This window comes from Myotis myotis, unplaced genomic scaffold (assembly GCF_014108235.1).
Source record: "Myotis myotis isolate mMyoMyo1 unplaced genomic scaffold, mMyoMyo1.p scaffold_m19_p_6, whole genome shotgun sequence".
NCBI classification, from domain to species: domain Eukaryota; kingdom Metazoa; phylum Chordata; class Mammalia; order Chiroptera; family Vespertilionidae; genus Myotis; species Myotis myotis.
This window is the reverse complement of record NW_023416368.1, coordinates 77960404-77988373: the sequence shown is the minus strand read 5'-3', so window position 1 is coordinate 77988373 and position 27970 is coordinate 77960404. Positions and strand designations below refer to the sequence as shown.

The window sequence follows — 27970 nt, the reverse complement described above, 5'->3', positions numbered from 1 at the left end:
TTGGGAGGGGTGGGAAAAACCCACTGGGAGAAATAAAGGCAGGCGTCAAGACAAAAAACATGGCTCGACAAAGCACTCTTCCCTCACGCTGGTGTCTCGCTCAGTAAAGTAAGGGCCCGTCGCCAGCAGGCGCTGACGGCTGGTTCCGGGCTGGTTCCGAACGAAAGGCCGCCCTGGCGCTAAGTGGTGCGATGTGGGGAAGAGGCGGGGCGCCACGACGCCGCATTACGTCAGAGAGGCCCTCCTAGGCCAAACCCAAGAGACAAAGCGTGACAGGGAATCGGGACGATTTGCACAAAAAGCAGTAACTGTTGGCCCCACAGCGAATTTAAAGGTGACCAATGAAATTACTTCACAGTTACAGCGACATAGTTTACGCTTCCATTTGACCTGGCTTTCCACAGCGCCACATCAACGAACACCTCCTACCGTTGCGTTTATTTAAGGTGTCTTTGATCACGTAAAACCCTCATATATTGACTAGTTTTACCGTCCAAGCATGTCCCAGAAGCCGCGGGGTATTGTGGGGGCAGTATGTAAAAGACCGGGCAGACGCAGCCCCGCCCCCCGGCGCGGCCGGGCGAGAGGGCGGGGCCGCCGCGGGCCGAGCGCCGGCATCCCTACGTTCCCCGCGGGCGTGGAAGGGCTGTTCTTTCCGGCCTTGCGACTCGCTGGCGTCAGCAGGGCCGTGGAGGCGGAAGATGGCGGCGGCGGCGGCGGCCCTGGGGCCGTGAGGAGCGCGGCGGCGGAGAGGACGGCCGATGGCGGCCGAGAGGCGCCCTCGGGGACCCGCGGGCCGTTAGGGTGCGACGCCGGGCGGCATGTCGGAGCACGCGGCGCCCGGAGCCCCGGGGCCCGGGCCCAACGGCGGCGGCCCTGCCCCCGCGCGCGGGCCCCGCACCCCCAACCTAAACCCCAACCCGCTCATCAACGTGCGCGACCGGCTCTTCCACGCGCTCTTCTTCAAGATGGCAGTCGCCTACTCGCGGCTCTTCCCGCCCGCCTTCCGCCGTCTCTTCGAGTTCTTCGTGTTGCTCAAGGTGACCGTGGCCCCGACCCCCGACTCTTGACCAGCGGCCGGATCCACCCCCCAGACTTGCAACCGCTTCCCCGATCCCGCCCAGGACAGCCCACCCCTTTCACTTGGAGGTCTAGACCGGGTCCGGTCCGTTGGGTACCCTCCCCTTTTGTCTGCCGCCCTAGCTCCTGGCCCCCTTTTCTGACTCTTCACCCTCGGAAAGACCCAGGTCTCACCCTGTGGGTGGTACCTGATCCCGACTCCAGGCGCTCCCAGTCCTCTCCAGGCAGCACCCATGCTCGGCCTCACCCTTCCTCCGATGGCCCAATTCCCGGAGGCCCGGAGCCTTGTTCCGATCTGCCTAGGACTCCCTGCCAGCCCTGCTGTGCCACGTGGGATCCTCACCTCGGGAAGACACCCCCCACCCCCCACCCCTCACCCCCCACCCCTCACCCCTCACCCCTCACCCCTCACCCCTCTCTTGCCTGACCTGGCCCAGGTCCCCATCCTCAAACTGGGAAAGATTCCAGACACACCCTGCTCCCTTAGGACACACCCCAGGACCACCCACCTGCACTAGAAATGCGCCCCCGCCCCCTTCCTTCTCTTCCTTCTGCATCCCCTTTTCCGGGGCTCTTCCCCTCCTTGGGACCTTCCACCAGTCCCTACCCCACCCCTTCCCCCTCTTAGCCTTACAGGGAATGTGACCTAGCTGAGGTCACCTCGCCAGGGTTAGTGACAAAGTCACTACTACTCTTGTCATAACAAGAGGCTGCACACAAACCTCCTCCCCATCCTCCCTCAGGTGGCATAGAGGTTTCAACCATGTGTGCAGCTCAGGAAGGACCGCCGTTGACAGCCAAGAAGGGGGCTGGCTCGCTCAGGGGGGCCCAGAGCTCACTGGGCACCAGGGTTCTGGGTCCTTAGTGGAGGGGTGGTTCCAGTTGTTGCTTGACCCAGCTGAGAAAAGGGAGAAGCAGGCCTTTAGTTTCCCATCAGAGTACAGCCAGGGAGCGGCTCGGGTGCGGACATGGCCAAGCCACCTTTGGGTTCTGTTGCTAGATGTGGAGGCACTTGGGTTGCTGGCCGGCCCCAGGGCCTGGAGCGTGGGGCTGAGAGCTGAGCATGGAGGCTTCCAGGTGAACTGAGTGCTTCCTGCCACAGCTACGGGTCCCAGGCCCCGCCCCCTGCACTTAACAACTCCCATCACCAGCTTGGTCGTCCCCAGACACCATGTTGGAAAGAAAGGCTGGGGTGCAGGCTGGCTTGTAGGAGGCTCCTCTGGCCTCCCACACGGCCTCACCCAGCCCCATCCTCACCTCTCAGAGGCCTCAGCTGTTCGTGTCTTCAGCATCTGTTGAGACCTGAACAACCAGGTGCTACAATGTCTGTCTGCTGATATCATAGTGATGCTCTATTCTCCATCCTTCTGTGGTACTTTTGTCTGCAAGTGAAGGAAACAGTTTACATTGGCCCAAGAGAGATCTTGGAGCTCATGCAACTGGGGAGACTGGGATGGCCGGATCCGGCAGGCAGTAGTGTGCTCAGAGGTGGGGCCTCTCCCCACCCTCAGGTCACAGCCACTGCTGCCAGGCCAGGAGCTGGTGCCTTAGTGGCCTGGCCTTTGCCCAGTTTGCAGAGCAGACTCCTGAGGGGAGGCCAGGTGGTCTACAGCTGGCGTTGTTACTACCCTTTGGGGCTCATGGCCCCATAAGGATGGGGTTCTGGTGGCTGTGTAGCCAAGGGCAACTCACCAGCCGCCTGAGTATCAGTGTCCCTGTCAGATGGCAGAGAAGGACTTTGTGTTCTGGTCTCTGTGGCCCAGGCTTTTCCAAGCTGTGGTCTGGACCACACAGAGAGCTGGTCCTGGAGAGTAGTAATTTGGTAGGAGCTTGTGTGTGGTGAGGGTGGTCGGAGGCTGTGCTGGCCCAGCTGAGGGATCACCCCGGTCTCTGACTGAATAGCCACTGGGGTCACCAGTTCCCCGACATCCATCTGTTCCTGGGAAGGCTGGCACCACATTGGACCAGCTGCGCCCTTTCCCCAAGGGTAGGGCAGTGGGTGGGATGCATGGGGGCAATGCCTTGGACATGGCCTCTAGGCTGGGAAGGTGACACTTATCCAACTGGGGCCCCATGAGAAGCAAGATTGTCAGACAGTGAGGTGAGTTCTTGGGGAGGTGGGTGTTCCTCAGTAGATCCAAATGGAGGGCCCTTTTGATGCACTTTGAGTCGGGCAGAAGTTGCTGTTGGTGACTTAGGGCAGGGCCCCGCCCCCCCGCCCGAGGGACCCCCCTTGGCACTTCTGATATCAGGCTACTTGCTCTTTGTGGGGGCTGTCCTGATCACTGGAGTGCTGAGCAGCAGCATCCCCTAGCAGCAGTGATGGCGAACCTTTGAGCTCGGCGTGTCAGCATTTTGAAAAGCCCTAACTTAACTCTGGTGCCGTGTCATAATAGAAATGTTTTGATATTTGCAACCATAGTAACACAAAGACTTATATTTTTGATATTTATTTTATATATTTAAATGCCATTTAACAAAGAAAAATCAAACAAAAAAATGAGTTCGCGTGTCACCTCTGACGTGTGTCATAGGTTCGCCATCACTGGCCTAGCGCCACCCCCTGAGGGTGGGACCACCCAGATGAGACCCTGCCGTCCCCATTTTACTAATGGAGAAACTACCTCAAAGAGGCAGAGCGAGCTGGCCCTGTCATCGTGGGAGGGGTGCAGAGTGCTTAGTGGGCAAAGAAGGCTGTTTTTAGCTGGTGAGGTCAGGGGCACTCTGAGGACAAGGCAGAGTGTGAGGCAGCTAGGCAGGCCTCTTGGGGACAGTGGAGCCCAGCAGGTGGCCCAGGGGTGGTGGCACCTGGGCTGGGCCTTCCAGGGAGCAGTTAGTTGATAGTCTCTCTGAGAGTGAGGGTTCCACACGCACATAAGAATGTGCCTCATCCTGGCTCACATAGAGCGGGGTGGTCAGCACCTTGGACCAGTGACACCCTTAAGACCGTATGCTGCCAGGAGAGGACAGGGTGGGTTTGGAGCTTAGGGAACCTCAGAGCCCCGGGGTTCCCTTCCTTCCCCAACAAAGCTCAGGCCTCACTTTCCGGTGGGGCCCCCTGCCCCCAGGCCCTGTTCGTGCTCTTCGTCCTGGCCTATATCCACATCGTCTTCTCCCGATCTCCCATCAACTGCCTGGAGCATGTGCGCGACAAGTGGCCACGAGAGGGCGTCCTACGCGTAGAAGTACAGCAGAACTCGAGTCGCGCGCCAGTCTTCCTGCAGTTTTGTGACAGTAGTCGCAGCAGCTTCCCTGGCCTGGCTGCGGAGCCTGGTGGCCTGGAGCTGGAGGAGGAGGAGGAGGAGCTGACCATGGAGATGTTTGGGAACCACTCCATCCAGGTGAGTGTGCAGGAGGGCGTCCCTGTTGGGGAAGCTCTGGACCTTGCAGGGCCCGGCCCTCGTGGCCTTGGGACGGGATGTGGGTGCGAAGCAGACGGTTACCTGGAAGGGACTGGCCTCATTCTGGGGATGCTAAGGAGGCCCCGGCAGAGTTTGGGCTGAGAGCCCAAGTAGTCCTGGTCATCCCGATGACGCAGCTGCCCGCAGGGATGGGTGTGGGGCCCCATCCCCAACTTTGGGGCACAGACACTCACCTGGAGATGGCTAAGTTCTTGGTGCTGGGTCTTTTCATGAGATGCTGGTCAGAGGCCCTTCCGCCCCAGAGGTGGGGGATATTCTGGTAGAGGCTGGGGCTTACAGTGGACAGGGGCAGAGTGCATCTCCTTCCAGGTGGCAGGAGAGGGGCCTCTCTGCCAGACAAGGGCCCACTGACACCCTGTCTCCTGGTGACCCACAGTTTGAGTTGGACATTGAGCCCAAGGTGTTCAAGCCGCCCGGTGGCCCTGAGGCCCTGAATGATAGCCAGGAGTTCCCCTTCCCTGAGACACCCTCAAAAGGTATGTGTTGCCAAGATGTCAGGGGGAGTCACACTCCTGGACATGGAGAATGGCCACTCCGAGCTTCCATTTCCCTATCTGTCAGCAGCATGTGAGGCAATAGAGGTGCTCCTGGGCCCTGGCCACACTCCCTCTCTGGCTCCTCCTCTGAAGGAGGGAGGTGGGGTTGGTTGAGGCTCTGTGGGCTGACAGGCCATTCTCACCCACAGTGTGGCCACAGGATGAGTACATTGTGGAGTACTCGCTGGAGTACGGCTTCCTGCGCCTGTCACAGGCCACGCGGCAGCGGCTCAGCATCCCGGTCATGGTAGTCACCCTGGGTGAGTCACCCTGGGAGAGGGCCATGGTAGGGAGTGATCCAGAAGCACTTAAAGATGGAGATCTGGTCCAGCCAGTGTGGCTCAGTAGTAGAGCATTGACCTATGAACCAGGAGGTCCCAGTTTGATTCCTGACCAGGATACATGCCTGGGTTTCAGGCTTGATCCCCAATGGGGGGCGTGCAGAGGCAGCAGATCAGTGATTCTCATCATTGATGTTTCTATCTTTCTCCCTCTCCCTTCCTCTCTGAAATCAGTCCTATATAATAAAAGGCTAATATGCAAATTGACCAAACGGTGGAACAACCAGTTGCTATGACGCACACTGACCACCAGGGGGCAGACAGTGTGCTCCCACAGGGGGAGTGCCACTCAATCAGAAGCCCTGAGCTGGGCTCACTGCTGCTGAGCACAGCATCGGTGATGGGAGCCTCTCCTGCCTCCGCAGCAGCACTAAGGATGTCCGACTGTGGGTTTAGGCCCGCTCCCCACAGTTGGACATCCCCCAAGGGCTCCCGGACTGCGAGAGGGCACAGGCCGGGCTGAGGGACCCCCACAAGTGCACGAGTTTCATGCACCGGGCCTCTAGTAAGAATTTTTTTTTTTTTAAAAAAGACCGAGGTCTAGGGACCATCCCCCAGGGCCTGACAATCACAGCATTGCCCGGGTGGGTCGATGCAGGCCAGTGGGGGCTTTACCCCTGTTGGTGTGCCACCCGCAGACCCCACACGGGACCAGTGCTTCGGGGACCGCTTCAGCCGCCTGCTGCTGGCCGAGTTCCTGGGCTATGATGACATCCTCATGTCCAGTGTGAAGGGTCTGGCTGAGAACGAGGAGAACAAGGGTGCGATTGGGACCAGGGCTGGGGAGGGTGTGGGGTACAGTGTTGGGGGCTGGAGGGCAGACCGTGGTGCTCACAGCCTCCCTGTATAGGCTTCCTGCGGAACGTGGTGTCAGGCGAGCACTACCGATTTGTGAGCATGTGGATGGCCCGAGCATCCTATCTGGCTGCCTTCATCATCATGGTCATCTTCGTGAGTGTCTTGATACTGGGCCTGCATCAAGGGTGTGGGGACAGGTGGCCCTTCCCTAGCCTTACACGCCTTCCTTTGCAGACCCTGAGCGTGTCCATGCTGCTCCGCTACTCCCATCACCAGATCTTTGTCTTCATTGGTGAGTCTCCTGGCCTGGTGGCGGGAGGAAAGGTGGGGTCAGCCTCAGGCCCCCATGGCCCCCTGCCCACCCCACCCCCCAAGGGGCGCCTCACCCGGTCTGCCCGCCCACCACCCTCTGCCCGCAGTGGACCTGCTGCAGATGCTGGAGATGAACATGGCCATCGCCTTCCCTGCAGCGCCCCTGCTGACCGTCATCCTGGCCCTCGTGGGTGAGGACCTCTCTGCCCACCATTCTGCCTTCTCACCCAGTCCCCTACACCCACCTCCCCTCTGTTCCTGGCCTTCCCACCATGCCCACCGCAACCCACGGTCTCCTGTAGGGATGGAGGCTATCATGTCGGAGTTCTTCAATGACACCACCACCGCCTTCTACATCATCCTCATCGTGTGGCTGGCTGACCAGTATGATGCCATTTGCTGCCACACCAACACCAGCAAGAGGCACTGGCTGCGGTGAGTGCCACGGGTCCAGGCGGGGTCAGGGTGGGATATGGACTGGCGGCACCTCACTGTGCCCCCTGCAGGTTCTTCTACCTGTACCACTTCGCCTTCTATGCCTACCACTACCGCTTCAATGGGCAGTACAGCAGTCTGGCCCTAGTCACCTCCTGGCTCTTCATCCAGGTGAGGGGCCCTGCCTACTCCTCGAGGTCCAGCCTGTGGGAGGTCTGGCCCTGTGCTGGGCCTGACCCACGCCCACCCTCCCTCCAGCATTCCATGATCTACTTCTTCCACCACTATGAGCTGCCCGCCATCCTGCAGCAGATCCGCATCCAGGAGATGTTGCTACAGACACCACCGCTGGGCCCTGGTACCCCCACGGCGCTGCCAGATGACCTCAACAACAATGGGGGCGCCCCGGCCGCTGCACCTGACCCTGCCAGCCAGCCCCCGGCTCTGGACCCTGGCTCACTGGGGGCTGGTGGTGTTCCCAGGCCTGTAGCTGAAGCACCCAGCTCTCTGGTAGCTGCAGCAGCCTCAGTGGCTGCAGCGGCCAGTAGTGATCTGGGCTGGATGGCAGAGACAGCTGCCATCATCACAGACGCCTCTTTCCTGTCTGGCCTGAGCGCCTCCCTTCTGGAGCGGAGGGCAGCTAGCCCCCTGAGCCCGGGTGGGGGATTCCCTCGGGGCCTCCAAGCCCCCCAGGACAGTGTGCCCCCAAGTGACTCCCCAACACCTGACACAGGCCCTCTGGCTGCTGGAGCGAGTGGGCCCATCCCTGAGTCCCCAGCCCCGACAGATGAACCCTCAGAAATTGGCTCCTAAGTCCTGGGCAGCTGAGTGCCTCTGTCCCTGGCTGTCCAGGCCAGCTGGGTGTGACCTGGCTGGGGTCCTTGGGGATCAGGGAGGCTGTCCCCGGTGTCTCTGGGATTGCCCAGTTGGCCTTGTGCTGGGGTCCATCTGGTTTGCCCAGGGGTGGGCTTCTCTCCCGGGTGTGGGGCCTGCCCACAGCCTGTCCCTGCCGCATTTGTGGTGGGTCCCCGCAGCCAGCAAATCAAGGCAGGCTGATGAGCTAGGGCAGAAAAAAGGGGTGGGGTCTCCATAGAAGGCTCTGGAAGGGGTTGGTGTAAGGTCTGGAGCAAGCTGTATCTAGGGGGAGAGCCTAGCAAGTCTCTGAGCCAGGTGAACACTGGCAGGGGCCTCCCTCACTGTCCTGGCCACTCAGCGGGTGCTCTGTTGTGCGCAGTGCCTTTTCCACAGCCCCTGCCCCCATATATGCGTGCCAGGGCTGGGGTATTGGCACAGGGACACAGTGTGTGGGCGCCAACTGTCAAAAACAGCAACCAGGCGCTAGGGTCCAGCCTTGCTCCTGCTGGAGAGAGCCAACGGCCCAACTATGTCACTCGGTGAGGACTGCAGAGTGCTCATTCCATTCTATTTAATTGCAGTGTACAAAATTGTGTTTGTATATAGAATAAACTGTCTGTTGACAGCACCCAGCCAGTGTCTGCATGCACCAGGTGCTGGGATTAGCTCCTGCAGGGTCCACCCTCATGCAAAGTCAAGTGGGCTGGGTGTGGTGTGGCATGGCCACCTCCCGGTGATGAAGCAGGTGGAGACCACTGGAGGCCTAGAGCAGGCACAGTGGCCCATCGCAGCTGCCGCCTGGGAGCTGGGCCAGGAGCTCCCCGTGCCGCACCAGCGCCTGATGGAGCCTTGAACGTGCGTCCGCAATGTGCTGCTCCAGTTCCTCCAGCTCCCCCGGGCGTGGGGCGCCAGTGGGCAGCATGGTGGGTGGCTGGCCATTGGAGCAGAGCCGGATGGGACCCTCAGGTGACCTGTTCCCCTCCACATCTGTGCCCACTACTGATGGAGCAGTGGCCAAGGTTGGCTCCAGAAGGAAGTGCACATGACGCTCCCTTACCATGGCCTGGCACACCCGTGTCCAGTTGCCCTGGCCTGAGCGGGCAGTTGGTATGTCTTGTTGCTGCTTCTCCAGATCCCTGGGAACAGGATGGATGGGGCTGGATCAGTATCCCCCAAGGAACGGGTGGTCCCTCTCTGCTCTCTGGGGTTAGGGTTCCTAGGAGGCTGTGAGTGGTGGGAGGCGTGGACTTACTGGTTCGGCTCAAATGGGAGTGGGGCCTGCAGGTGTAAGATGGCAGGCCTGAGGCGGGTGTAGGAGCTGGTGGAGTGGGAGCCCCTTACCTTGGCTCAGGTTCTTTCTGCTTGTCCAGCGGCTCTGTGTTGAGGGCGAGGTGGATTCTCTGTGAGCCAGATAGAGGCTGTGTTGGGTCAGGTTGGGAGGTTGCCCATGCTTGCCCGCCCTGTGCTGTCTCCTCACCTGACTTGTGTGTAGCCAGTACTGCAACTTGTTACCCCTCCGGATACATGGCAGCACCAGGTGGTAGAAGATGTGCTCCCCCAGAGAGCTGAGCAGGGCACTACCCAGGCCCAGGCAAAGCAGCACAAAGAGACCGGAGAAGTGGTAGATGCCCATCTGCAGGGTCTGCAGAGGTGGGACACCGGCACAAGCCCTTCATGGTCATGGCAGACCCTTGGGGAGCCCTGGCCTGGAGGACACAGGTTGGGCCAGAGATGGACCTGAGGCTGTACAGTTGGATTGGGAGGCTAGGGCTCCATATTCTGGAGCAAGGTTCTAAGGAGAGGGCACTGGAGCTGGGATTTTGTAGGATGAACAGGACTGCACAAAAGCAGACAAATACCCATCTTACGATCAGGGGATTGGCCACCTCAGCCCACACAGGCTCAGAGCCCCCACAACCTACCCACACCCTGTGTCCCAGGCCCTGTCCCACCTCTGTGACAGCAAGTACCCGCTTCCCACAAGGTACCATCTTGTACCACTTGTCATGCAACAGATCAATGAAGCCAGAGGACTTGTAGCGGCTGATGAACTCGGACAGGTTGGAGGTGAGTGGTGAGTTCTGAGGGAGTCCGATGCCATAACCTGATGAAGACCAGGAATTGGGTTGGGACCAGACTGGACACAGCCCAGGGGAGCTGTGCCCACTTTGAGCCCTCAGTGGCTCCCTGCTGCCTCAGGGTCACTGGTCTCGGGCCTCTCACCCTCAATGGCAAAGGGCTTGCCCACAGTCAGCAGTTTGCAGTCGGCGTCGATGGAGACTTCATAGTCCAGGAGTGACTTGTCCATGATGAAAGCATTGAGCTTGGGAGGGTCGCTCCTGTGGGGATGTGGAGGGGGTGAACACCTGCCCTGGTAGGCCTCCCTGCCTCCCCCCACCCAATCCTGCTGTAGGCCCTGGCCTCACGTGAGCATGGCAACGCCATGGGGTGTTGTGGGTACGCTGTGTTGCAGCATGTGCGCGTGCATCTCAGGGAAGCTCTTCTTGATGTAGGCCTCTGCACTGCTCTCCCACACAGTGCCGAAGCGGAAGCTCTGGGACGGGTGGTGCAGCTGTGGGCAGGTGAGTGGTCAGTGCCAGGCCCTTCTCTGCACTCACCTGCATTCCCACCTGACTCTGCTCTGGCCTCCCACCCAGGCCCAAAGCTCTCAACCAGCGTCTCCCCTCCCGGCTGACATGAGGCCAGGTCATTTTCTGTGGAGGGTTGTCCCAGGCACTGCAAGTGTAGAGCAGCATCCCTGGCCCCATCCTCACAATGCCGGAAGTACCCCCACTGTGATAACCACAGATATCCCCGGACATGACCTAGTGTCCCCTGTGGGCAGACACTACCCAGAGTCCATCACACAGATGTGGCCCTGAACTCCAGACCTCCTCCTACCACTTCCTCCAGGGCTCCTTGTTCTCCCTCCTTTCATCCCATGACCTGTCCTGCAAACCCTATGGGGTCGGCTCTGCCTTAAGAACACCCACAACCATGCCCTGGTCCATGGTGTTTGCAGCATTAGCCGTCACATCAAAGGGTCACAGATTTGATTCCTGGTCAAGGGCACACAACTGGGTTGTGGGTTTGCTCCCTGCCTCCAGACAGGGCACATGCAGGAGGCAACCAGTCAATGTGCCGCACATTGACGTTTCTCTCTCCCTCCACCACCCTCCTTCCCCCTCTGGAAAAGGGGGAAAAACAGTGGAAAAAAATATCCTCAGGTGAGGATTAACAAAAACCACACCCACAGCCAACCTACTGCCTACCTCCTCAGTAGCCCCCACCATCTCTCCTGGACCAGCACAGCCTGCCACCCTGCTCTCAGCACTGCCCATGTTCTGTGCAAACTCCTACTGAATGAGCTATAGCACCCCCAAAAGCCACACCAGCTGGAATGAACCTCTAAAAGTGGCCACACCAGCCCTAACCAGTTTGGCTCAGTGGATAGAGCGTCAGCCTACGGACTCAAGGGTCCCAGGTTCGATTCTGGTCAAGGGCATGTACCTTGGTTGCGGGCACATCCCCAGTAGAGAGTGTTCAGGAGGCAGCTGATCAATGTTTCTGTCCCATCGATGTTTCTAACTCTCTATCCCTCTCCCTTCCTCTCTGTAAAAAATCAATAAAATATATTTTAAAAATAAATAAATAAAAGTGGCCACACCTAGTGAGTGGCTGGTGCATCTACATTTGATTACTGATTTACAAAGGACAGGGTGAGGGGGACAGCAGAACAAGCTGAACACCCCTTAGGGGATGCAATCAGCCAGGTTCAAACAGTAGGAGATGCTATGAACAACAAAAACCCAACAACTTCAACAAACACTAGGAAACAAATGAGAGGGAATTCAAGAGCTGGGAGGGTTCTACCATCTGCAAATGTGTCAAACTGGAAGGAGAAAAAAAACACAACTGGGAAAATGGGTCCAATATTTGTCAAAATGCCAAGTATTTATGATGAAATTATATAAGGTCTGGGATTTGTTTTGTAATAACTCAGCAACTGAGGTCAGTGATGGATGAAAGCAGCTGGCAGTTGACTTTGGAGCCAGACAATAGGTTCACTCATGGTCTTTGCTTCCCACTCAGGGATATTCAAAACTTTTTGATTAAAAAAGAAAAATATGTATCCCTGGCCAGTGTGGCTCAGTTGGTTGAGAGTTCTGTGCACTGAAAGCTCGCCAGGTCAACTCCCAGTCAGGCACATGCCCAACTTGTGGGTTCAGTCCCTGGTAGGGGTGTGTGCAGGAGGCAACAGACCAATGTTTCTCTCTCTTCCTCTCTCTCCGTAATCAATTTAAGCCCAGCCGGCATGGCTCAGTGGTTGAGCGTCGACTTATGAACCAGGAGGTAATGGTTCAATTCTCAGGGCACATGCCTAGGTTGCAGGCTCAATCCTCAGTGTGGGGTGTGCAGGAGGCAGTCGATCAATGATTCTCATCATTGATGATTCTATATCTCCCTCTCCCTGTCTGAAATCAAAAGTATTTTAAATATATAAATTTTTTAAGAAATAAAAATATGTAGACTGGGGCACACCCCTGCTCTGCCCACAGCCCTCCAGGGCTCCCAGAAGTTTCATCTCAGAGGGAACTACTTTAGAAGCCCAGGGCCTCCTGCATCCATAGGCCCTGCAGGACCTGCCCCCTCTGATACCTCCCTGACCTCACCTCCCTCCCTCTGCTCCCTCTCTCTCCTCCTAGATGTTCCTCCAACACCCCAACAATACCAGGCAAGGTCCTGCCACAGGGCCTTTGCATGGGGGCTGTGCCCTCTCCTCTCTGACCTCCATATAAAAGTCCCTCATGTCACTCCCTCCCAGAGGAATTTCTGACCTCCATTTGAGAAAATGTCCAAACATTCCTGTGTCCCTCTGCCTTATTTTTGTCCCTGGCACTCACACACCATCTGTTTTGCTTATCTATCTTGATTCTTGCCACGTCTCCGCCTGGGATGGGGATCGTCACCTATTTTGTCCCAGCTGTGTTCCCAGTGCCTGGCACACCACAGGTGCTCAATAAATGTTTGCATGAGTAAATGGCCACAGGTAGTTGGGTCGCAGGATGGGTAGTGTGTGAGTGGGCAACCTCCCAGCTCTGGCCACAGCCCCCACAGCCAGCCACCTTGGGGTCGTGAATCCCTGACAGCTCCTCGAAAGTCTTGTCCCCGACCATGACGGCAGCCAGGTTGGCCGTGTAGCTAGACAGCACGAGCAGGCAGAAGATGGCCCACAGGTTCATGAGCAGACGCCCGGTGGGGCACTTGGGGGTTTTGCTGGATACTGTGCGTCCAAACAGGATGGCGTAGCAGAGGTTGAGGGCCGAGGAATAGGAGAAAACGGTGCCGCGGTTCCGGCCGCGGGGTGTGAGGCCATAGGGGCTGCACCACTCGTAGAGCGTGAGGAAGAGCGCGGTGAGGTGCAGGGCGGCAAAGACACCCAGCCACATAGACCAGTGCAGCGGCCACATAAAGGCCCCAAGAGGTGAGGCCGTGTCTCTCGCCCGCACCATGATGCCCAGGCTGGTGGAGAAGAAGGGGCTGCTGAAGTCTACCACCTTCAAGCGGGCTGAGTTGATGCTAAAGCTGGTGACTGCCATGTGGGCCCTGCCAGCTAGCAGGTCACCCACCAGGCCAGTCCAGCGGCCATCCCGCAGGGCACCGTACTTGCCATCGCCCACAATGTATAGCTCAAAGTCAAAGGGTGTGTCCTCTGCCAGGCGCTCCAGCAGGTCAATGCAGTAGCCATAGCAACACTTGCGCAGAGCACGGGACACTGAGCCGTTGGCCAGGGCAGCAAACAGCGCATCCAAGGTGGCAGAGTCGTTGGTGCCAGGATCCAGGCACAACTGTCCTGCTGGGCACTGCCCATCCTCGTCTGGTTCTCGGGCAAACACAAACGGATGCTCCACCAGGGTCACCACACGCAGCTTAGGCCGGACCCGGGCACCTAGCGGGGATGGGGGCTGCATAGCAGCACCCCCTGGCTCCAACTCCAGCCTCCCATCCTGCCAGCTGCCCAGTGTGGCCCAGGCTGGGGTGCCCAGCGGGTCCTGGCGCAGGCTCCACACCTGGAAGTGCCGGGACATGTACACCTGGGAGGAGCTGGTCACCCACACTGGCCCCGTGTGGCCCTGGAAGGATGTGTTGCTCAGGAACCTGGCAGAAGGTGGGAGGCAAACAGACATCAAGTAGTGGGAGTCCCCCCAGCAAAGCTCAGACCCTCTCAGCACAGACCAGGGACCACTGTGGATGCAGTTGTGTCCCCCCACAGCAGGTCTCTACCAGCAGGGCGTGAAGTCAACGCTGACCATCCAGTTTGAACGCCCAGGTAGCGCCCCCTGGCTCTGGGGAGCTGTCGACTCTCTAGACCTCCCCTGGGGTCAGGCAGAGACACATGCCCGCTGCCCTCTCCCACTTCTCCCAAAGTGCCAAGCATGCCCTTCACCAGAATTCCTTTCTCAGGCCTGTTTCCAACAAGACAGGGACCAAGCCACCCTCTCATGAGGCCACAGTGCCTGGCATATAGCAAGTGCCCAATAACGTTGCCCCAGACAGAGGCAGCTCCACGTGGAGGCTGCACCCCTTCCTACAGCAGGGTCCCCACTCACTGTGCCAAGAGGTGGCCTGAGGACCGGAGTCTGGGTGGCTTCAGGTCATTGCAGTTGGTGGTGGCGGGGAGAAGGATATGTTCTGGCTGCACACGGGCCGCGCTGCCCAGCGCCCGTGCCATCAGCTCCACCGCGTCGTGGATAGTGGCCTCCAGTGAGGGTCGGGCCACCTCGCCCAGTGCCAGCAGCCCAGGTGGCAGGCCCTCAGTGGGCAGTGCCTCTGCAGGCAGCGGCGTGCCTAGCACCCAGCGGGGCCCGGGAGGGGCAGCCTCCAGCACCTGACGGGCACGGGCCATGTCACAGCCAAGGAGCACGGCCACGGGTACTAGGGCTGAGCCCCCCTCCAGCGCCCCCAGCGAGGAAAGGCGGGCCTGCAGCCCTGCATCACCGGTGTCTGGTCGGCTCATGTCCAGCACAAGCTTTGGGGCCCTGCCAGCCCGGCTTGTCCAGAGGGCCACCAGGCCACTGGGGTCCCGCATGCGGCAGAGCACCAGGCCAACGTCCTCCCAGGCATGGGCCTGCAGCACGGACACCAGCACCTCCAGCAGCGTCTCCAGGGGGCTGGCCCAGTCCAACTGTAGGTGAAACGGGTTCTGGGAAGGGGGTGATCACAGTTAGGGCTGGTGACCACCATGTCCTTCCCACCCCCCCCCAATAGGTACCCAATAAACAGAGGCCATCTTGATAACTAGACCTCATGCCTGTCTCCTCCCAGCCTATCTCTGCTCTAAACCCTTCTGTGTTCCCCACAGCCATCAGCACTAAGTCCAGCCTCCCTGGCCTGACATTTAGGGCCTTCTGTTGTGTCTCTGGCCACCCTGGTAGCAACTCACTTGGAGGATTTTTGCATGTGCCATTCCCAATCTGGAATACTTTTCTCTCTCTATGTCAGTCAACTCCTACACATTCTTCAAAACTCAGCCCCACTGCCCCCTCCTCTATTTAGACATTCCCATCCACCCTCAGAACTCTGGCTCCCCTCTAGACTCTCGTAACCTCAAATCCTTCATTCACCACAGTCCTGACCTCACCCACCCCTCCTGTCTGGGAACCCCTCAAGAGTCCAGGACTAAGGCTCCATGACCATAAACTGGCTGATGACTTCATGCTGGGAGCCAAGCCAGAGTGCTTCCTCTTTGTACTCCTACACATCACTGCCCCTGAACCAGGCAAACCAGAGGCTAAGGGGTCCCTTGTGCCCAATGGCACCCAGAAAGTTCTCTTAGATTTGATAAGCCTGTGAAAGAGGGGAGAGCTCTGAGAGAGACCTAAGGCGGGCAGGATGTTGCCTGCATGAGGACAGGGCACCCAGTGCAGGGGGACAGGCTGGGCTCGGCTGCTCAGTCAGTCCCCAGAGAAACCCGAGAGTTCCAACTGCAGGAGCGCAGTTCTTAGAGGCGGCAGAAGAGGGCGCCACAGGCCTGGATTTGGGTCCTGCATCTTCCATGGGGAGGAGGCAGGGGTAGGAAAACGGGCCTCAGCAGTGACAGCGGGGTTGGTGAAACTCCGGGCCTCTTCCAGGGACAGGGTCTCCCTCCCAGAAGAGGGGCTTTAAGGTGGTTTGGGGGGGGGGGGGGCTCCCACCAGATCCACGTCCCTCTCTGCTGGGCCTAGGAGGTGTATATGGGGGTCTTTTCCTGGGGCACAACAGGGTCCCCAGAGCCCTGCCTGACACCCTTCTCTCCTCATCTCATTTTTTAAAAACTTCATCCCGGGTCTGGGCCTGTGGTGGGGATGGGGTGTGTCTAGAAAATAAACTCCACAAAGGTGGAGAGTGTGAAAAGGAGGATGGAGGGAGGGCTTTGGAGTGAGAGTGGCCTGAGGACCCAAGAAGGACCAGAGAGCAAAGGGGGAGGCCCTTCCCAGATCTGTGGTCCCGCCTGGTGGGAACCGAGAGTTGCCCTTGGCCCCGGAAGGGGCCGCTCTCAGGGAGCGGGATGGGTCCTGGGGCCAAAAGGGTGGGTGGCTGCAGTGGCGGGGCTCCACCACCAAGGCTCAGGCAAAGGGTCTGCACCCGGGTTCCGTGCCCCAAAGGGGGCATCCTGAGGGTCTGTATTCCGGGGTCCAGAGAAGTCCCGAAGGGTCCCGGAACCGTGGACCAGGGGAGCCCCTGGACTCCTGCCTCTGGTTCCCATGCTCTGGGAGCACCCGGGGTCCAGGGGCCCAGGTCCCGCGAACCCAGCGGCGGTGTCATCGGACTCCTAAGCATCCCCGGGGCCCCTGCATTTGCGGTCCAGAAGTCCATCGGTCCCGCGGGTCCCAGGGACCCCAGGTCCCCGCACCCCAGGATCTCCCGGGGCCCCCCTGATCCGCATCCCGGACCCCCGAGTCCTGACTTCCAGCGTCGTGCGTACCGGGGCGCCGAGGGGCGCGCGCGCCTCCCGCCGTAGCAGGCTGAGCACGGGGGTCTCGGTGGCGGCCGCCAGGAAGTGCAGCTGCAGCAGCTCCGGCCGCGCCTCGGGGAAGGCGAGCACGGCTACCACGCCCGGAGCCGCCAGCGTCTGGCACAGGCCGAGGGCCAGCGAGGCGGGGTCGCGGGCGGGGGTCGCGGCGGCCACCAGTTCCAAGCTCAGGTTGTGCGGTAGCCGGTGCTCCAGGACGGCCCGGGCCAGGGCGGTGCGGGCGCGAGCTCGGGCGGCGGGTGCGCGGGGCAGGAGGGCGCCCAGGCGCACGGAGCCCCCCAGGCGCGCCAGGACGCCACACGGCTGCGGGTGGCCCCCGGCGGGCACGGGTCCCAGCGCCAACGCCAGGCCCAGCCACAGCGCCCGCACAAACTCCATCCCGAAGTTACCGGCCGGTGCTCTGGGGACTGAACTGCTGGTGCCACCCGCAGGAGGCAGGATCCCAGCCGGCCCAGGCCACACCCTTCCCCGCCCGGCCCCACAGTCGGGCGCCCGCCCTGGCCACTCCCTGCCCCCCGCAATGCCAGCGAGCCGCTAGGGAGGGGTTGGGCCACTTCCCAGGCTGGGACACAAAGGCTCAAGTGGCCACACGGCATGGGGGCTGGAAATAACCACTGTTCTTCCCCTCTCTGTGCCAGGGGAGGAAAGTGAGGCTGCCACCAGGGAGAGATTTTGGTCAAAACTTGTCCCCATACTTACCCCTGTTCCATTCTAGGATTCCCCTCCAGCCTGGGAGCGTGGTGGCCCATTGTTCACTCAGGGAAACGGCCAGGATTTGCCTCCATAGTCAGGCAGCAGCACCTCCCACCTCCAAAAAGTGGTGTCCATCCATACCCACCCACCCGGGTGTGCTTTAACCTGGTGTGCACCCTGGGAAGTTAGACAGGTGTGTCTGATGGGAATCCAGAGGATAGATCTCAAGTTCCCTAGTTGTGGGCAGGCAACTTAAACCAGAGAACTCCTCTTCACTCTTCAAGGCCCAGTGCCAAATGCCACTGCTCTGAAAGATGTTCCCTCTTGTCACCCAGAAAGATGAGAACCATCCCCCACCCATTTAGCTCACTCTGCGCACCTGGACTCCATCACACGCTGCCATCACGTTGCTTGAGTAACTGTTCATAGAGACACTTGTTTATATCACTGTCCACTGCTCCAGAACTTTCTATCGCTCCCTGCCACCTACCAATCCCCAAGCTTGTGTTCTCTGGGCCTCCCCACCTTCAATGACCCAGGTCCTTGTGGTCCTGGCACACAGCAGGTGTTCAATAAACGCGGGATGAATCAGGGCCAGCAGCACTCCACGTGGCTCTCATCCAGGATGGGTGTGGGTGGAGGACTGAGAAAACCGGGGTGTCTTCCAGACCCTTCTGGATGCAGAACAGCCTCCCAGCATAGAACATTCCAGCTCTAATGAATAAATCTACACTTGGCTCATTTTCTCACACGAAAACACTTTCTTTTGGAGCCAGTGTTAGAAGGGCAAGGAAAAAAACGCCCTTAGATAAGTAAAAATGCAAGTGCCAGCCAGCAATAAGGATTGGAATTTGAGATGACTAATGAAAACTGAATTCCAGGTGACCAGGTTATCCCATCCATTCAACTGGCCAGGTGTCCCAGGAGAGGGAGCATCCCCAAGGGTCCTGGATTCTGGTTCCCTCCCTGCCTGAGGCCACTGTCATGCCAGGGAACACCCACCTGCCATGATCCCAGGTGAGGCTCCGTTAGCGTCCTTGGGTTCCACTGGGCCTCGCCCCACCCTGGGGAACGGTCCCTCCGACTGCATGAGCCTCAGAAATAAGGACCCATCCTGGGCAGCAGACACTTTCTTACCTTCATTAGAGATTCAGGCAGTCAACCAACAGCCTTTTGTGACTCGTTTGTCACTGAGCATGTCCTCCAGGTTCATCCATGTTGTAGCAGGTGTAGAATGTCCTTCCTTTTTAAGTCTGAATAATACATAGTCCACCTTCTGGATGGACCTCATAGTGTTTATCCACCCATCCATTGAGACACCGGCTGCTCCTCTGGGCCATTGTGAACATGCTGCTGTGGCCATGGGTGTGCAGGTTCTGAGTCCGTTTTCAGTTCACTTGGGTGTCCCTCTACCTGGAAGTGGGAGTGCAGGATCCTATGGTGATTGCACCATTTTGTGAGGAACCACCAGACTCTGCCACAGCAGCTGCCCCACCGGTTGTGCATGAGGGTTATTTTCCACCTACTTGTGGACTTTTTCTTAAAAACAAGTGGTTCTCGAAAGTGTGAGGTGGCATCTCACTGTGGTTTACAAACTCTGCCAGCATAGTCACCAGTGAATTCTGGTGCTGTCGGCATGTCCCCTCTGACAATGATGGTCGGATTTGGGGTCAAATTGTGCTAAGAAAAAATGTGTGCCATTTAGTGATTTCAAGCTGGATGGGGAAGAGGTCAGCTTTGTGCCCACCACCCACGTATGTTGTTTGCAAGGTGCATGGTGGGCTGGCCAACCCCCTCTAAGCCCTCTGACGGCGGCCTGCAGAGGACGGGCAACCTTCCAGGACTACACTGGACAGAGTCATGGAGGCCGCCTGCATGTTGATGTTCCACCTCCCAGGGTGTCAGAAGCTGCTGCGTGGGCAGGTACCACAGCCCCAGGCCCAAGTCAGAACATGGGGACAGCCCCAGGGTGTGGGGACCCTACACCTTCCCTGCCGAGGGCACCCCAGCAGTTGAAAGTTCAGGGTGGTTTGCAGATGCTTCTGGCCCTGGAAGTATGTGCAGGGTGAGGGACAGTGGAAACAGTGCTCCTCTCCCTGCGCTGCGCCCCCCGCCCAGCTCCCAGGGAAAAATCCAGATCCAGGAGACTGCCAGAGCAGAGGCTGGTATAGTGAGCCCATCTCACAGCAACCTGCCAACTCTGACGCAGACTTGGGCAACAGTACCCGCTCAGATCTAGCTCCAAGTCACCTACCGAGGCAACAGCAGAGTGGAGGGCTGGGGTTTGATGTGGCCAGGCACAGCTTGAGGTTCAGGGCCCAGAGGGTCTTAGGCTCTGGCAGGTGAGCTACCCTAGGGGAGCCTGAACCCATCTTGAAATTCCCCCTCCATCTCCTGGAACCTCTGAAGACCAAGTTCCATGCCCCCAGCTTTGCTGACCAGCTGCTAGACCCCACTCCGCGTGTGTGGACCATGATGTAGTCCCTAAAACCAGTTGGACCCCTTGTCTGACATGAACAAGACAGCTCTAGGTGTCATTCTGTCCTGGATAGGGGAGGGGGAAGGCAAGAGCCACAGAGGTGGATAGAGGGTGGGCCCAGTCCCATCCCCAGGCGTCCGCTGCAGGGTATGGCTGAGCCACCCGCTTATGAGGACATAGAGCCCTGAGGAAAGGGAACTCCAATTAGCCTAAAAGCATGAACTCAGTGCTGGCTCCTGGCCTGCAGTTGCAGTTACGATGGCACCTGACAAATTACGTGAGTTTTCTGGATGGTTAAGTGGTACTGTCATTGAGGGGTAGCTTTCGGGAAGGTTCTGAGGGCAGCCTTGGGGCTCACACTTCTGGGCTGGCCTCCAGGTGCCGACTGGACTGGTGGTGCCCCCAGGGCAGGGAGGCCCCTGGCACCTTGGCCCAGAACTGGCTGCTACCCCAATGTCCTAGCCTTGACCAAGGCTGAGGAGACTTGGTAGCCATCAGGATGTGACCAGTGTGAACCCACTGCTTTCCCTGAGTCACAGCCACCTTAGTGACCTCGGTCTGTAGCTGAGGCTATGCCTCCCCACCCCCTCCCATAGAGAGTGGCCTGTTCTTCAAGGTCATACAAAGGCACCAGGGTGACAGATGAGTATCTGAATAGTCTGAGAACCACAGCTTCCCAACACGATTTTTAAGTCAGCCCTGACAGCCTGCCTTGAAGGTCCTGGAGCCCAGCCTGGGACTTGGGACAACCCTCAGCACACACGGAGGACTAAAGAGGACAGACTTTTAGATCTTTTGTTAACAAAATAGCACCAACTGGACACAACAGACACGAGTGGATCAACACAGACAAAACGACTCCTCATGCAAGTAACAATCCAAACACGGAACCAGGGAAAGGAGAGCTTGTAACAGAGCTGTTGGTCTGGGGGCTTTGGCCCAGTGGCCCCAGGATGGGGGGCTCTGCCGGGCTGTCCCTGGGTAGAAGTCTGGTCCTTGCACTCATTTTGGAGGCCGAGTAATGATGCGCGTGGAGAAGTCAAACAGGTCTCGATTGATCTTGCGCAGGTTCTGGACCTCGTCTTCCAACTCCGTGATTCGGATCCTCAGCTGGTCCTGGCCGCCCAGCACATTCTGGGAAGGAGCAGGGTTGGGGGGTGGGGGCGCTCAGGGTGGAGGGCCCTCTGACAGTTTGGGATGTGGGAGGGCAGAATCTCCTCCGCAATTAACAGTCCCACTCCACCACACCCCACTCCAGCCTCACCCTTCTCCATGGCCCTACCCACCTTTTCCATTGTGCTGCACATTACCATGTGCAGCTGCTCTGCCCGCTCCAGGTAGCTGGGCTCCGATCCCTGCAAAAGAAGGGGCTGCCTTAGTGACCTCTGGGCTCACCACCCTGCTCACACCACCCAAAGGTGAGGGGGTGCCATCCTGATGCTGCTCACAGATGGAAGACAGGTTCCAAGTGTCGCTCACTGAGTGGGATGCTCCACCTCCAACCGACACCCAGCAGGAAGCACCGTGTCAGCCTCCTTAGATCTGCTGCCTGTTTGTTGCAGGACTGTGCCCAAGGGATGGGGACAGTCAAGGCCACACCACGGGTGTGGGATTAGAGCCAGGCTTTGGGGGACATGCAGAAACCAGGGCCAAGAAGGCTCTAGAAAAGGACCAGCTAGATGTGGGCAGAACCTCCCACCCACTGACATGCATGGACATTGCACAGTGGAGAGCCCGTCCACCTCCTGCTAGATGCAGTCTAGACATGCTGCCCTTGGCTGGCAGACAGGCACTCAGTCCTGCCATCCATCATGATGTCTGAGCGAGGGGCCTGGACACCCTCGTGGGGCTCATGATTCCAGGGCACGGGAACAGTGGACAGAGGTGGACTGAGCAGAGCCAGAGGGGCAATGTGTGGCCCTGCCAAGGACAGGCCAGGAGTGATCTCTGGCGGGGAGCTCCTGGTGGGCACCAGGGGAGTGAGCGCTGCCTACTGGCCTGCTGGAGAAGGCACTGGATACAGCATCTTTGGTCGGTCTTGTCTTATTTGAGAATGTACCCCGGTATGTGGTCAGCTTCTAGTGTGGAAGGTGCTTTTCATTGCCTAGGCTCAGCAATGCATGCAGAGGGGTCTCCTCACTGACGGCCTATGTGGAGGGTCCTCACAGGGATCCTGGCCGGGAGCCCTACCCGCAGGGAACACAGACATGCTGCAGAGGCTGAGCCGGGGCAGGGAACCTGCTGGGCCAGTACCTGCTGGTGGAGGCCCAGGCGCAGAGTAAGGCCCCCGCGGCGCTGCTCATCCCCATGCTCAGCGCCCAGCAGGTGCTTGTTGAAGTGTGGCAGGGGCAGGCTGGGCCGGAAGTCGGAGCTCAGCATGCTGACCGGCGCCAGCATAATGAAGGCGTTGGTCACGGGACCTGGGTAGGGCAGGTGGCCAGTCAGGAGCTACCTCGGCCAGGCTTGGGCCATGGCTCCCACACCCTCCACTCCTCAAACCCACCCACCTGTACAGGAGTGGCCCATCTACTTTCCTCTAGCTGGTCCTACCTCCCAGCATCCAGCCAAGTGGCTGGGGTGTGGACAAACGGGCAAAGCCACCCAGCTTACAGCCTGTTGGTCTTCTGCCCCCAGCCCCACCTTTGAGGGTCACTGTCCTGATGCACTGCTTGCTCTGGATGTCCCAGACGCGCACGGTCTCGTCATGTGAGCCGGAGAGCAGCACGCTGCCATCAGTGGACACTGACAGGCAGGTCACCTGGTTCCTGGGGACACAGGTCTGAGAAAGGGTGGCCCAAATGACCCCCGACCCCAGGAGCTAGAGAACAGGGCCCCTCCCCAGCTACCAGTCTGGTCCCCACACCTGTGGCCTTTGAACACCTTCCCGCTGTCCTGTTCTGACTGGAAGCTCTTCTCGCTCTGTCCAGGCTGTGGAGGCCGAGGGGCAGTGAGCAGAGGGATACAGTTGTACCTCAGCCCTGGGGGCCCCAGGGCATTGGGGTGATGGGCTGGGGCAGAGCCCAATTGGCTCAAAGACCTAGATGCAGGGGAGGATGGACAGTCCCAGGGCCTTTGAAGGATGGACCCTGGGTGTCCCACTGTCCCATAAGCCTCCAACCACGGGCCCAGGCACCCACCACTCACCCAGGTGCAGAGGTCGACCTGGAAGATGGAGCCCTCACTGCCACCGCAGAACATGTGATGCTCAGCTAGGTCCATGGTCACAGCCACAATGCCCACGTCAAAGAGCACAGAGAGCAGCAGCTCGCCCGAGGAGATCTCCCACAGCTGGGGGCAGGCGGGATATGGGATGGGGCTCCACAGACACTGGGGTCCCAATGGTGCAGGGAGCTGAGCAGCCCTGAATGGGAGACCCTGTACCAGAACCTCAGAAGGGAGCTGTCACTCAGGGGGATCTCGGCACTGGGGCACTTCCTAAGACACAGCTGGGTTCTCACGCCCAGGACCCCTTGTCACTCCATGTTAGCTGCTGTTAGGCCTGGAGTCTGCCTTCCACCACCATCACCACCAAGGACAAGACCTAAAGGCTGGACATCACTGAATCCCCAAGGAGTCAGGGAGCCACCAGGGGCGGGTGGCCAATCAAGAATTTCAGAGCCAACACAGGCCTAGTTTGCTGTCCCATGGATATCCTTGAGGTGGGAAGTCTTGGGGGATTGATAGCTGTATAGAGCTACCAGCCTGGGGGGAGCAGGAGATTCACTGACTCACATCAGCCAAGAGCCTGCCAGCTATCCTAGCCCAGCTCACAGATCCACTGTGGGGGAGGGGGGCCGGTCCTACCTTCACCGTCTGGTCCAGCGATGCTGTGGCCACCCGGGCCAAGGGACCCCCAAAGCCACAGTGCATGTCTGTGATGGGGAGGGTATGGTGGGACCAAACATGCCGGGGGGCTGGGGTCCTGGAGGAGTCCACCTGCAGCACACTGCGGGAGAAGTGGATTCAGGGGGAGGGCTGTACCTGATGCCTCCACCCACCTCCACAGCCACTGGCCCATCCCACTGGCAGAAAATTCTCAGATGCCTCCAATCAGTCCCTGGACAAACCAATCACACTGTCCTCACAACAGTCCACCCGACTTGCAGGCCCCAGACCCAGTTCCTTCTTGCCGCGGGACTTTGGGGTGGCCTTCTGCAGGGCAGGCTCCCTGCCCTCTGGGCTGAGGCCCCACCTGGCTGGAAGCTACGGACTAGGCGCAGGCCCGAGTGGGTCAGGGCGCTACCTGCACAGGCTCCACACCAGCACCAGGCAGTCCTTGCCGCCCGAGAGGAAGTGGCTGCTGTCCCCTGTGAACTGCAGGCAGGAGATGTCCTGGTAGTGGCGGCTCAGGATGACTAGGAGGTTCCCTGTGGAGACCTGGGGAAGGCAGGGCACACGCAGGTCAGGGCAGGATGCAGGTGCAGTGCCGGGCCCTACAGCTGGCAGGTTACTGAGGTGAAGGGAGAGTCTGCCCAGGGTCAGGGAGAAGGGTGGTATGACGACAGCATCCAGAAAAGGAATGGGTGGGAGTGACAAAGCTGGGAGGGAGCTGGTCCTTTCTGGAGCACCTCCTCATGGTGACTGTCACAGCAGGACGTCATAGTCTTCCAGGCCAGCTGTGAGGGGCTTCAAATGCAGCCTCGACACTTGGTCTAGCAGGAGGGAGGGGGGAGCTAGGGCCAGACAGCAACCCCAATGGCCTGGAGTACTATGACTGTCCCCCATCAAGGAGGGGGGACCTCCTAAGATGCCCCCATCAGGCCACAAGCCACTGGTTTCTATCATGCCCCGGGCACCAGGCTGGCAGCAATCAGGGCAAAGGTTTCTACCATGATGGGCAATCTGTGAGGAGCCTCTCCCTGCCTCCGTTTCTCTCCCTATGCATGAATAACTGCTTCCTCGCTTCAGAACCAGGACTAAGGCTGAAAGTCCCAGAATGAGGTAACAAAGCTTCTCCCATCTTGCAGAGAACTCAGTTCCCTTGGCAGACCTCTATTTTGCAGGTCAAGGTTAAGGTCAGGCAAGGCAGAGGTAGTTATACCCACCTTCTGGCCCCAAACCCTACACTGTCTGCACAGGAGGTGAGGCAGGGGAGGGGAAGGCAAGGAAAATGACAGGGCAAGGACTAGTCCCTGGTTGATCCACTCGTGTCTGTTATGTCCTGTTGGTGGTCTAACTCCGCGGTCCATAGGCTAAGTCCCATGACACTCACCTCCCACAGGTATATGCTCTCTGCAATCCCTGCCAACATATAGAGGCCATTGGGCGATGTGGTCAGACAGGTAACAGGCCCGGGGCACATGATCTTCTGCTGGAGCTGGTCCTAGAGGAACATAAGAAGCCTATGAGCTTCACGCAGAACTTGGGAGCCAGGGAGCAGTGAGGAGAGTGAGCGGGGGGTGCCCAGGCAGCTGGTAAATCCACGAAAACCAGAAAGAATGGGGATAGAGATGGTTTGAGCAAATTCATGGTTCAGTAAAGAAGTGTTCGCTCCAGCCCAGGCTTTGCATGCTGGAGGTGGAGAATGGCAAATCCTTGGATCAGAGCAAGGTGGTGTTCCTGCCTGGATGCAAGGCGTGGCTCCGTGGGCGAGCGTCAACCTATGAACCAGGAGGTCACAGTTCGATTCCCGGGCAGGGCACATGCCTGGGCTGTGGCTCAATCCCCAGTGTGGGGCGTACAGGAGGCAGCCAATCAATGATTCTTTCTCATCATTGATGTTTCTCTTTCTCTCTCCCTCTCCCTTCCTCTGTGAAATCAATTTAAAAATAGATACATATATTTAAAAAAAAAGAAAAGACGGTGCTCTTATGGGCATAGGGATGGGGGTGGGAGAGGCACAGAGGGTCCAGGAGGGCATTGGGGCTGAAGAACCCAACCCGAAGGCCAGTCGTCTCATTCCCCAATCCTGCCTTCCTAAGGCCCCCCACCATGACCTTGAACCTCAATTTCCAAATCTCTAAAATGGGAAAATGTAAGTTCTGTGTGGCCCACACCAGGCAAAGCCCCAAGAGATGCCAGCTGGCAGCAAAAGGCAGCATGTAGCTGCAGAAGCAGCATTTTGGGGTTGCTTTAAGAGGAGACACCATGGGCTCCGAGGAGGGATCGTCTCTCTTTTGGGAGGATAAAAGTCTCCCGTGCTACGTTTTCAGGGGGCTCACCAGGCCTCAGACCTTTACTTTCCAAACCTACGAGACCCATGAGACCCCAACTACAAACTCTCCCTTTAAATTTAGCACCCTTGGAAGTCTGCTGACCCATCCCTGAGTCCGGTGCTAACAAACAGACCTTAGAATGCACCTTGACAACCCCATCCCCCAGCAAGCAGCCAAGAAAAAAAATGGATGGAGCCCTAATCGGTTTTGCTCAGTGGATAGCGCGTAGGCCTGCGGACCGAAGGGTCCCATGTTTGATTCAGGTCAAGGGCACATGCCCAGGTTGTGAGCTCAATCCCCAGGAGGGTGTGTGCAGGAAGCAGCCAATCAATGATTCTCTCTCATCATTTATGTTTCTACTCTCCCTCTCTGATATCAATAAAAAACCATTTAAAAAAAAATGGGTGGCCCTAGCCGGTTTGGATCAGTGGATAGAGCATCGGCCTGCCGACCAAAGGGTCCAGGGTTAGATTCTGGTCAAGGGCAGGTACCCTGGTTGCAGGCTCCCTGGCCCAGGCCCTGGCCGGGGCTCATGCAGAAGGCAACCAATCGATGTTTCTCCCACCTGATGTTTCTCACACACTGATGTTTCTCTCTCTTTCCCTCTCTCGCCCTAAAAACCAATGAAAAAAATGTCCTCGGGTGGAGATTAACAACAAAAATTGGGTGGAGCAAACCTATGTTTCTCTCTCTCTCTAATCAACGTTTAAAAATACCACTGCAGAGTCAGTAGATGGATCCTAGTTTAAAAACCAACCACAAAACTTCGCGCCCCTTTTCGCACAGCTCTCTCTAGGGACCCACTACCTCCCCATCCCTTCATGCCGCAGCCTCAGGCCCGCCCCCTCGGGGCACGCGCACCTCCCTTCGACCAGTAAACCCACCACCACCACCACCCGCGCATGCGCAGAGCACCCTAACCGGGACTTCCTCCCGGCTCCGGCGTGGGCCGACCCCCGTCGACCCCAGTCTAAGGCGTCCCGCGCACCCCCAGCGGAGTTGGAGCCCTGGCACGCGCCGCCGCACCTTCCGTTGCAGCTCCCAGGCGCTGATGTAGTTCTTGCCCAGCTGCGCCGCCAGCAGGTATTCGCCATTGAGCAGCGTCAGACCACGGGGCCCAGCCTGGCCGCCGCGGTACGTGAGCAGGTTAGCGCCCGAGTGGAGCTCCCATACGACGCAGCTCCACAACTGGGCGGACGAGTCTGTACACACGGCTACCTCGATGGGCGCCGCCATCTTTCTCTCCCCGCCCCGGAAGTGCGTCACACCAGCAAGATGCGGGCGCCTTCGCCGGAGGGCTAGAGCGGCGCCCACGCTGTCCCGCCTCCGGCGGCTGGAGGGCGGACTCCCCGGCGAATTGGACCCCCCATCACCCCGGACCCGCTGAGAATCCAGGGGCGCAACGTCTGACCGAAGATGTTGGTAGGAGACTAGATGGAAACTAGATGGAAAAGAAATCAAGGCCCAGGGTCTTCTGCGATAAGTTAGTCGGTTCAGAGCTTGGAAGTCGGGCTTGTCTCTCACGCTTGGCGCTCTCGGATTCTTTGCTTATTTTTAATACGCAAATAATAAAGTACCGACCTCACAGGCGTCAAGTGTAGACTCCGTACCGACATATTTGGCCGCACCTAATACATTGCAATTAAGTGCGTACTCAGGGATCCGCCATCAGCCTACCCCCGGACCCTTCTTCTTGGGCCGGAGGGTACAAAATCCACATTTTTAGCTCATGAACTTGGTGCAGGCCAAACAAGTCGGGAGCGCCTAACTTCAGGTCACAGCTGCTGTCCCGGCCGCGTCTGAAAACTACTTTAAAATGTGGAATTAGTTGCTAATCTTTGAAAAGGGAGA

At 58.6% G+C, this 27970-nt stretch overlaps 3 protein-coding genes across 8 annotated transcripts; 1 reads left to right on the top strand and 2 right to left on the bottom strand.

Annotated features, from left to right (window-relative positions):
- Nucleotides 1–633: 633 nt before the first annotated feature.
- TMEM259 (transmembrane protein 259) lies at nucleotides 634–8407 on the top strand. 2 transcript variants are annotated; one of them, XM_036313040.1, is made up of 11 exons: nucleotides 634–1040; nucleotides 4149–4421; nucleotides 4879–4978; nucleotides 5188–5298; nucleotides 6018–6140; nucleotides 6230–6330; nucleotides 6412–6469; nucleotides 6600–6680; nucleotides 6792–6924; nucleotides 6996–7095; nucleotides 7183–8407. In XM_036313040.1, exons 1-11 carry the CDS (start codon nucleotides 822–824, stop codon nucleotides 7735–7737), a joined length of 1854 nt encoding a protein of 617 aa, XP_036168933.1. In that variant the 5' UTR covers nucleotides 634–821; the 3' UTR covers nucleotides 7738–8407. The 2 variants fall into 2 exon arrangements, with proteins under 2 accessions (XP_036168933.1, XP_036168932.1); XM_036313039.1 differs by having other exon boundaries at nucleotides 822–1040; nucleotides 6597–6680.
- A 105-nt stretch (nucleotides 8408–8512) lies between these two features.
- GRIN3B (glutamate ionotropic receptor NMDA type subunit 3B) lies at nucleotides 8513–17264 on the bottom strand. The gene is made up of 9 exons (XM_036313042.1): nucleotides 16745–17264; nucleotides 14391–14983; nucleotides 12906–13938; nucleotides 10206–10351; nucleotides 10003–10118; nucleotides 9732–9883; nucleotides 9257–9421; nucleotides 9121–9179; nucleotides 8513–8915 (listed from the first exon to the last, which is right to left on the bottom strand). Exons 1-9 carry the CDS (start codon nucleotides 17168–17170, stop codon nucleotides 8543–8545), a joined length of 3063 nt encoding a protein of 1020 aa, XP_036168935.1. The 5' UTR covers nucleotides 17171–17264; the 3' UTR covers nucleotides 8513–8542.
- A 3481-nt stretch (nucleotides 17265–20745) lies between these two features.
- WDR18 (WD repeat domain 18) lies at nucleotides 20746–27970 on the bottom strand. Of its 5 annotated transcripts, XM_036314797.1 has the most exons (11): nucleotides 27146–27970; nucleotides 25177–25287; nucleotides 24208–24341; nucleotides 23769–23910; nucleotides 23109–23291; nucleotides 22828–23001; nucleotides 22605–22743; nucleotides 22218–22384; nucleotides 21413–21528; nucleotides 21251–21319; nucleotides 20956–21098 (listed from the first exon to the last, which is right to left on the bottom strand). In XM_036314797.1, exons 1-10 carry the CDS (start codon nucleotides 27353–27355, stop codon nucleotides 21271–21273), a joined length of 1425 nt encoding a protein of 474 aa, XP_036170690.1. In that variant the 5' UTR covers nucleotides 27356–27970; the 3' UTR covers nucleotides 20956–21098; nucleotides 21251–21270. The 5 variants fall into 5 exon arrangements, with proteins under 5 accessions (XP_036170689.1, XP_036170690.1, XP_036170691.1 ...); XM_036314796.1 differs by lacking the exon at nucleotides 21413–21528 and having other exon boundaries at nucleotides 20746–21098; nucleotides 27146–27956; XM_036314798.1 differs by lacking the exon at nucleotides 21413–21528 and having other exon boundaries at nucleotides 23109–23252; nucleotides 27146–27953.

Bases quoted from the DNA above. Each gene is read 5' to 3' on its own strand.
- TMEM259 (XM_036313039.1), top strand. From the start codon at position 822: ATGTCGGAGCACGCGGCGCCCGGAGCCCCGGGGCCCGGGCCCAACGGC. The intron at 1,041-4,148 runs GTGACCGTGGCC...CCCTGCCCCCAG, and splicing joins AGTTCTTCGTGTTGCTCAAG to GCCCTGTTCGTGCTCTTCGT. The intron at 7,096-7,182 runs GTGAGGGGCCCT...CCCTCCCTCCAG, and splicing joins CCTCCTGGCTCTTCATCCAG to CATTCCATGATCTACTTCTT.
- GRIN3B (XM_036313042.1), bottom strand. From the start codon at position 17,170: ATGGAGTTTGTGCGGGCGCTGTGGCTGGGCCTGGCGTTGGCGCTGGGA. The intron at 13,939-14,390 runs GTGAGTGGGGAC...ACCTTCTGCCAG, and splicing joins TCAGGCCACCTCTTGGCACA to GTTCCTGAGCAACACATCCT. The intron at 9,884-10,002 runs GTGAGAGGCCCG...GGTCTTCATCAG, and splicing joins CAAGCCCTTTGCCATTGAGG to GTTATGGCATCGGACTCCCT.
- WDR18 (XM_036314796.1), bottom strand. From the start codon at position 27,355: ATGGCGGCGCCCATCGAGGTAGCCGTGTGTACAGACTCGTCCGCCCAG. The intron at 24,342-25,176 runs GTGAGTGTCATG...TGCCTTCCCCAG, and splicing joins AGAGCATATACCTGTGGGAG to GTCTCCACAGGGAACCTCCT. The intron at 23,911-24,207 runs GTAGCGCCCTGA...CTTCTCCCGCAG, and splicing joins CTGGTGTGGAGCCTGTGCAG to TGTGCTGCAGGTGGACTCCT.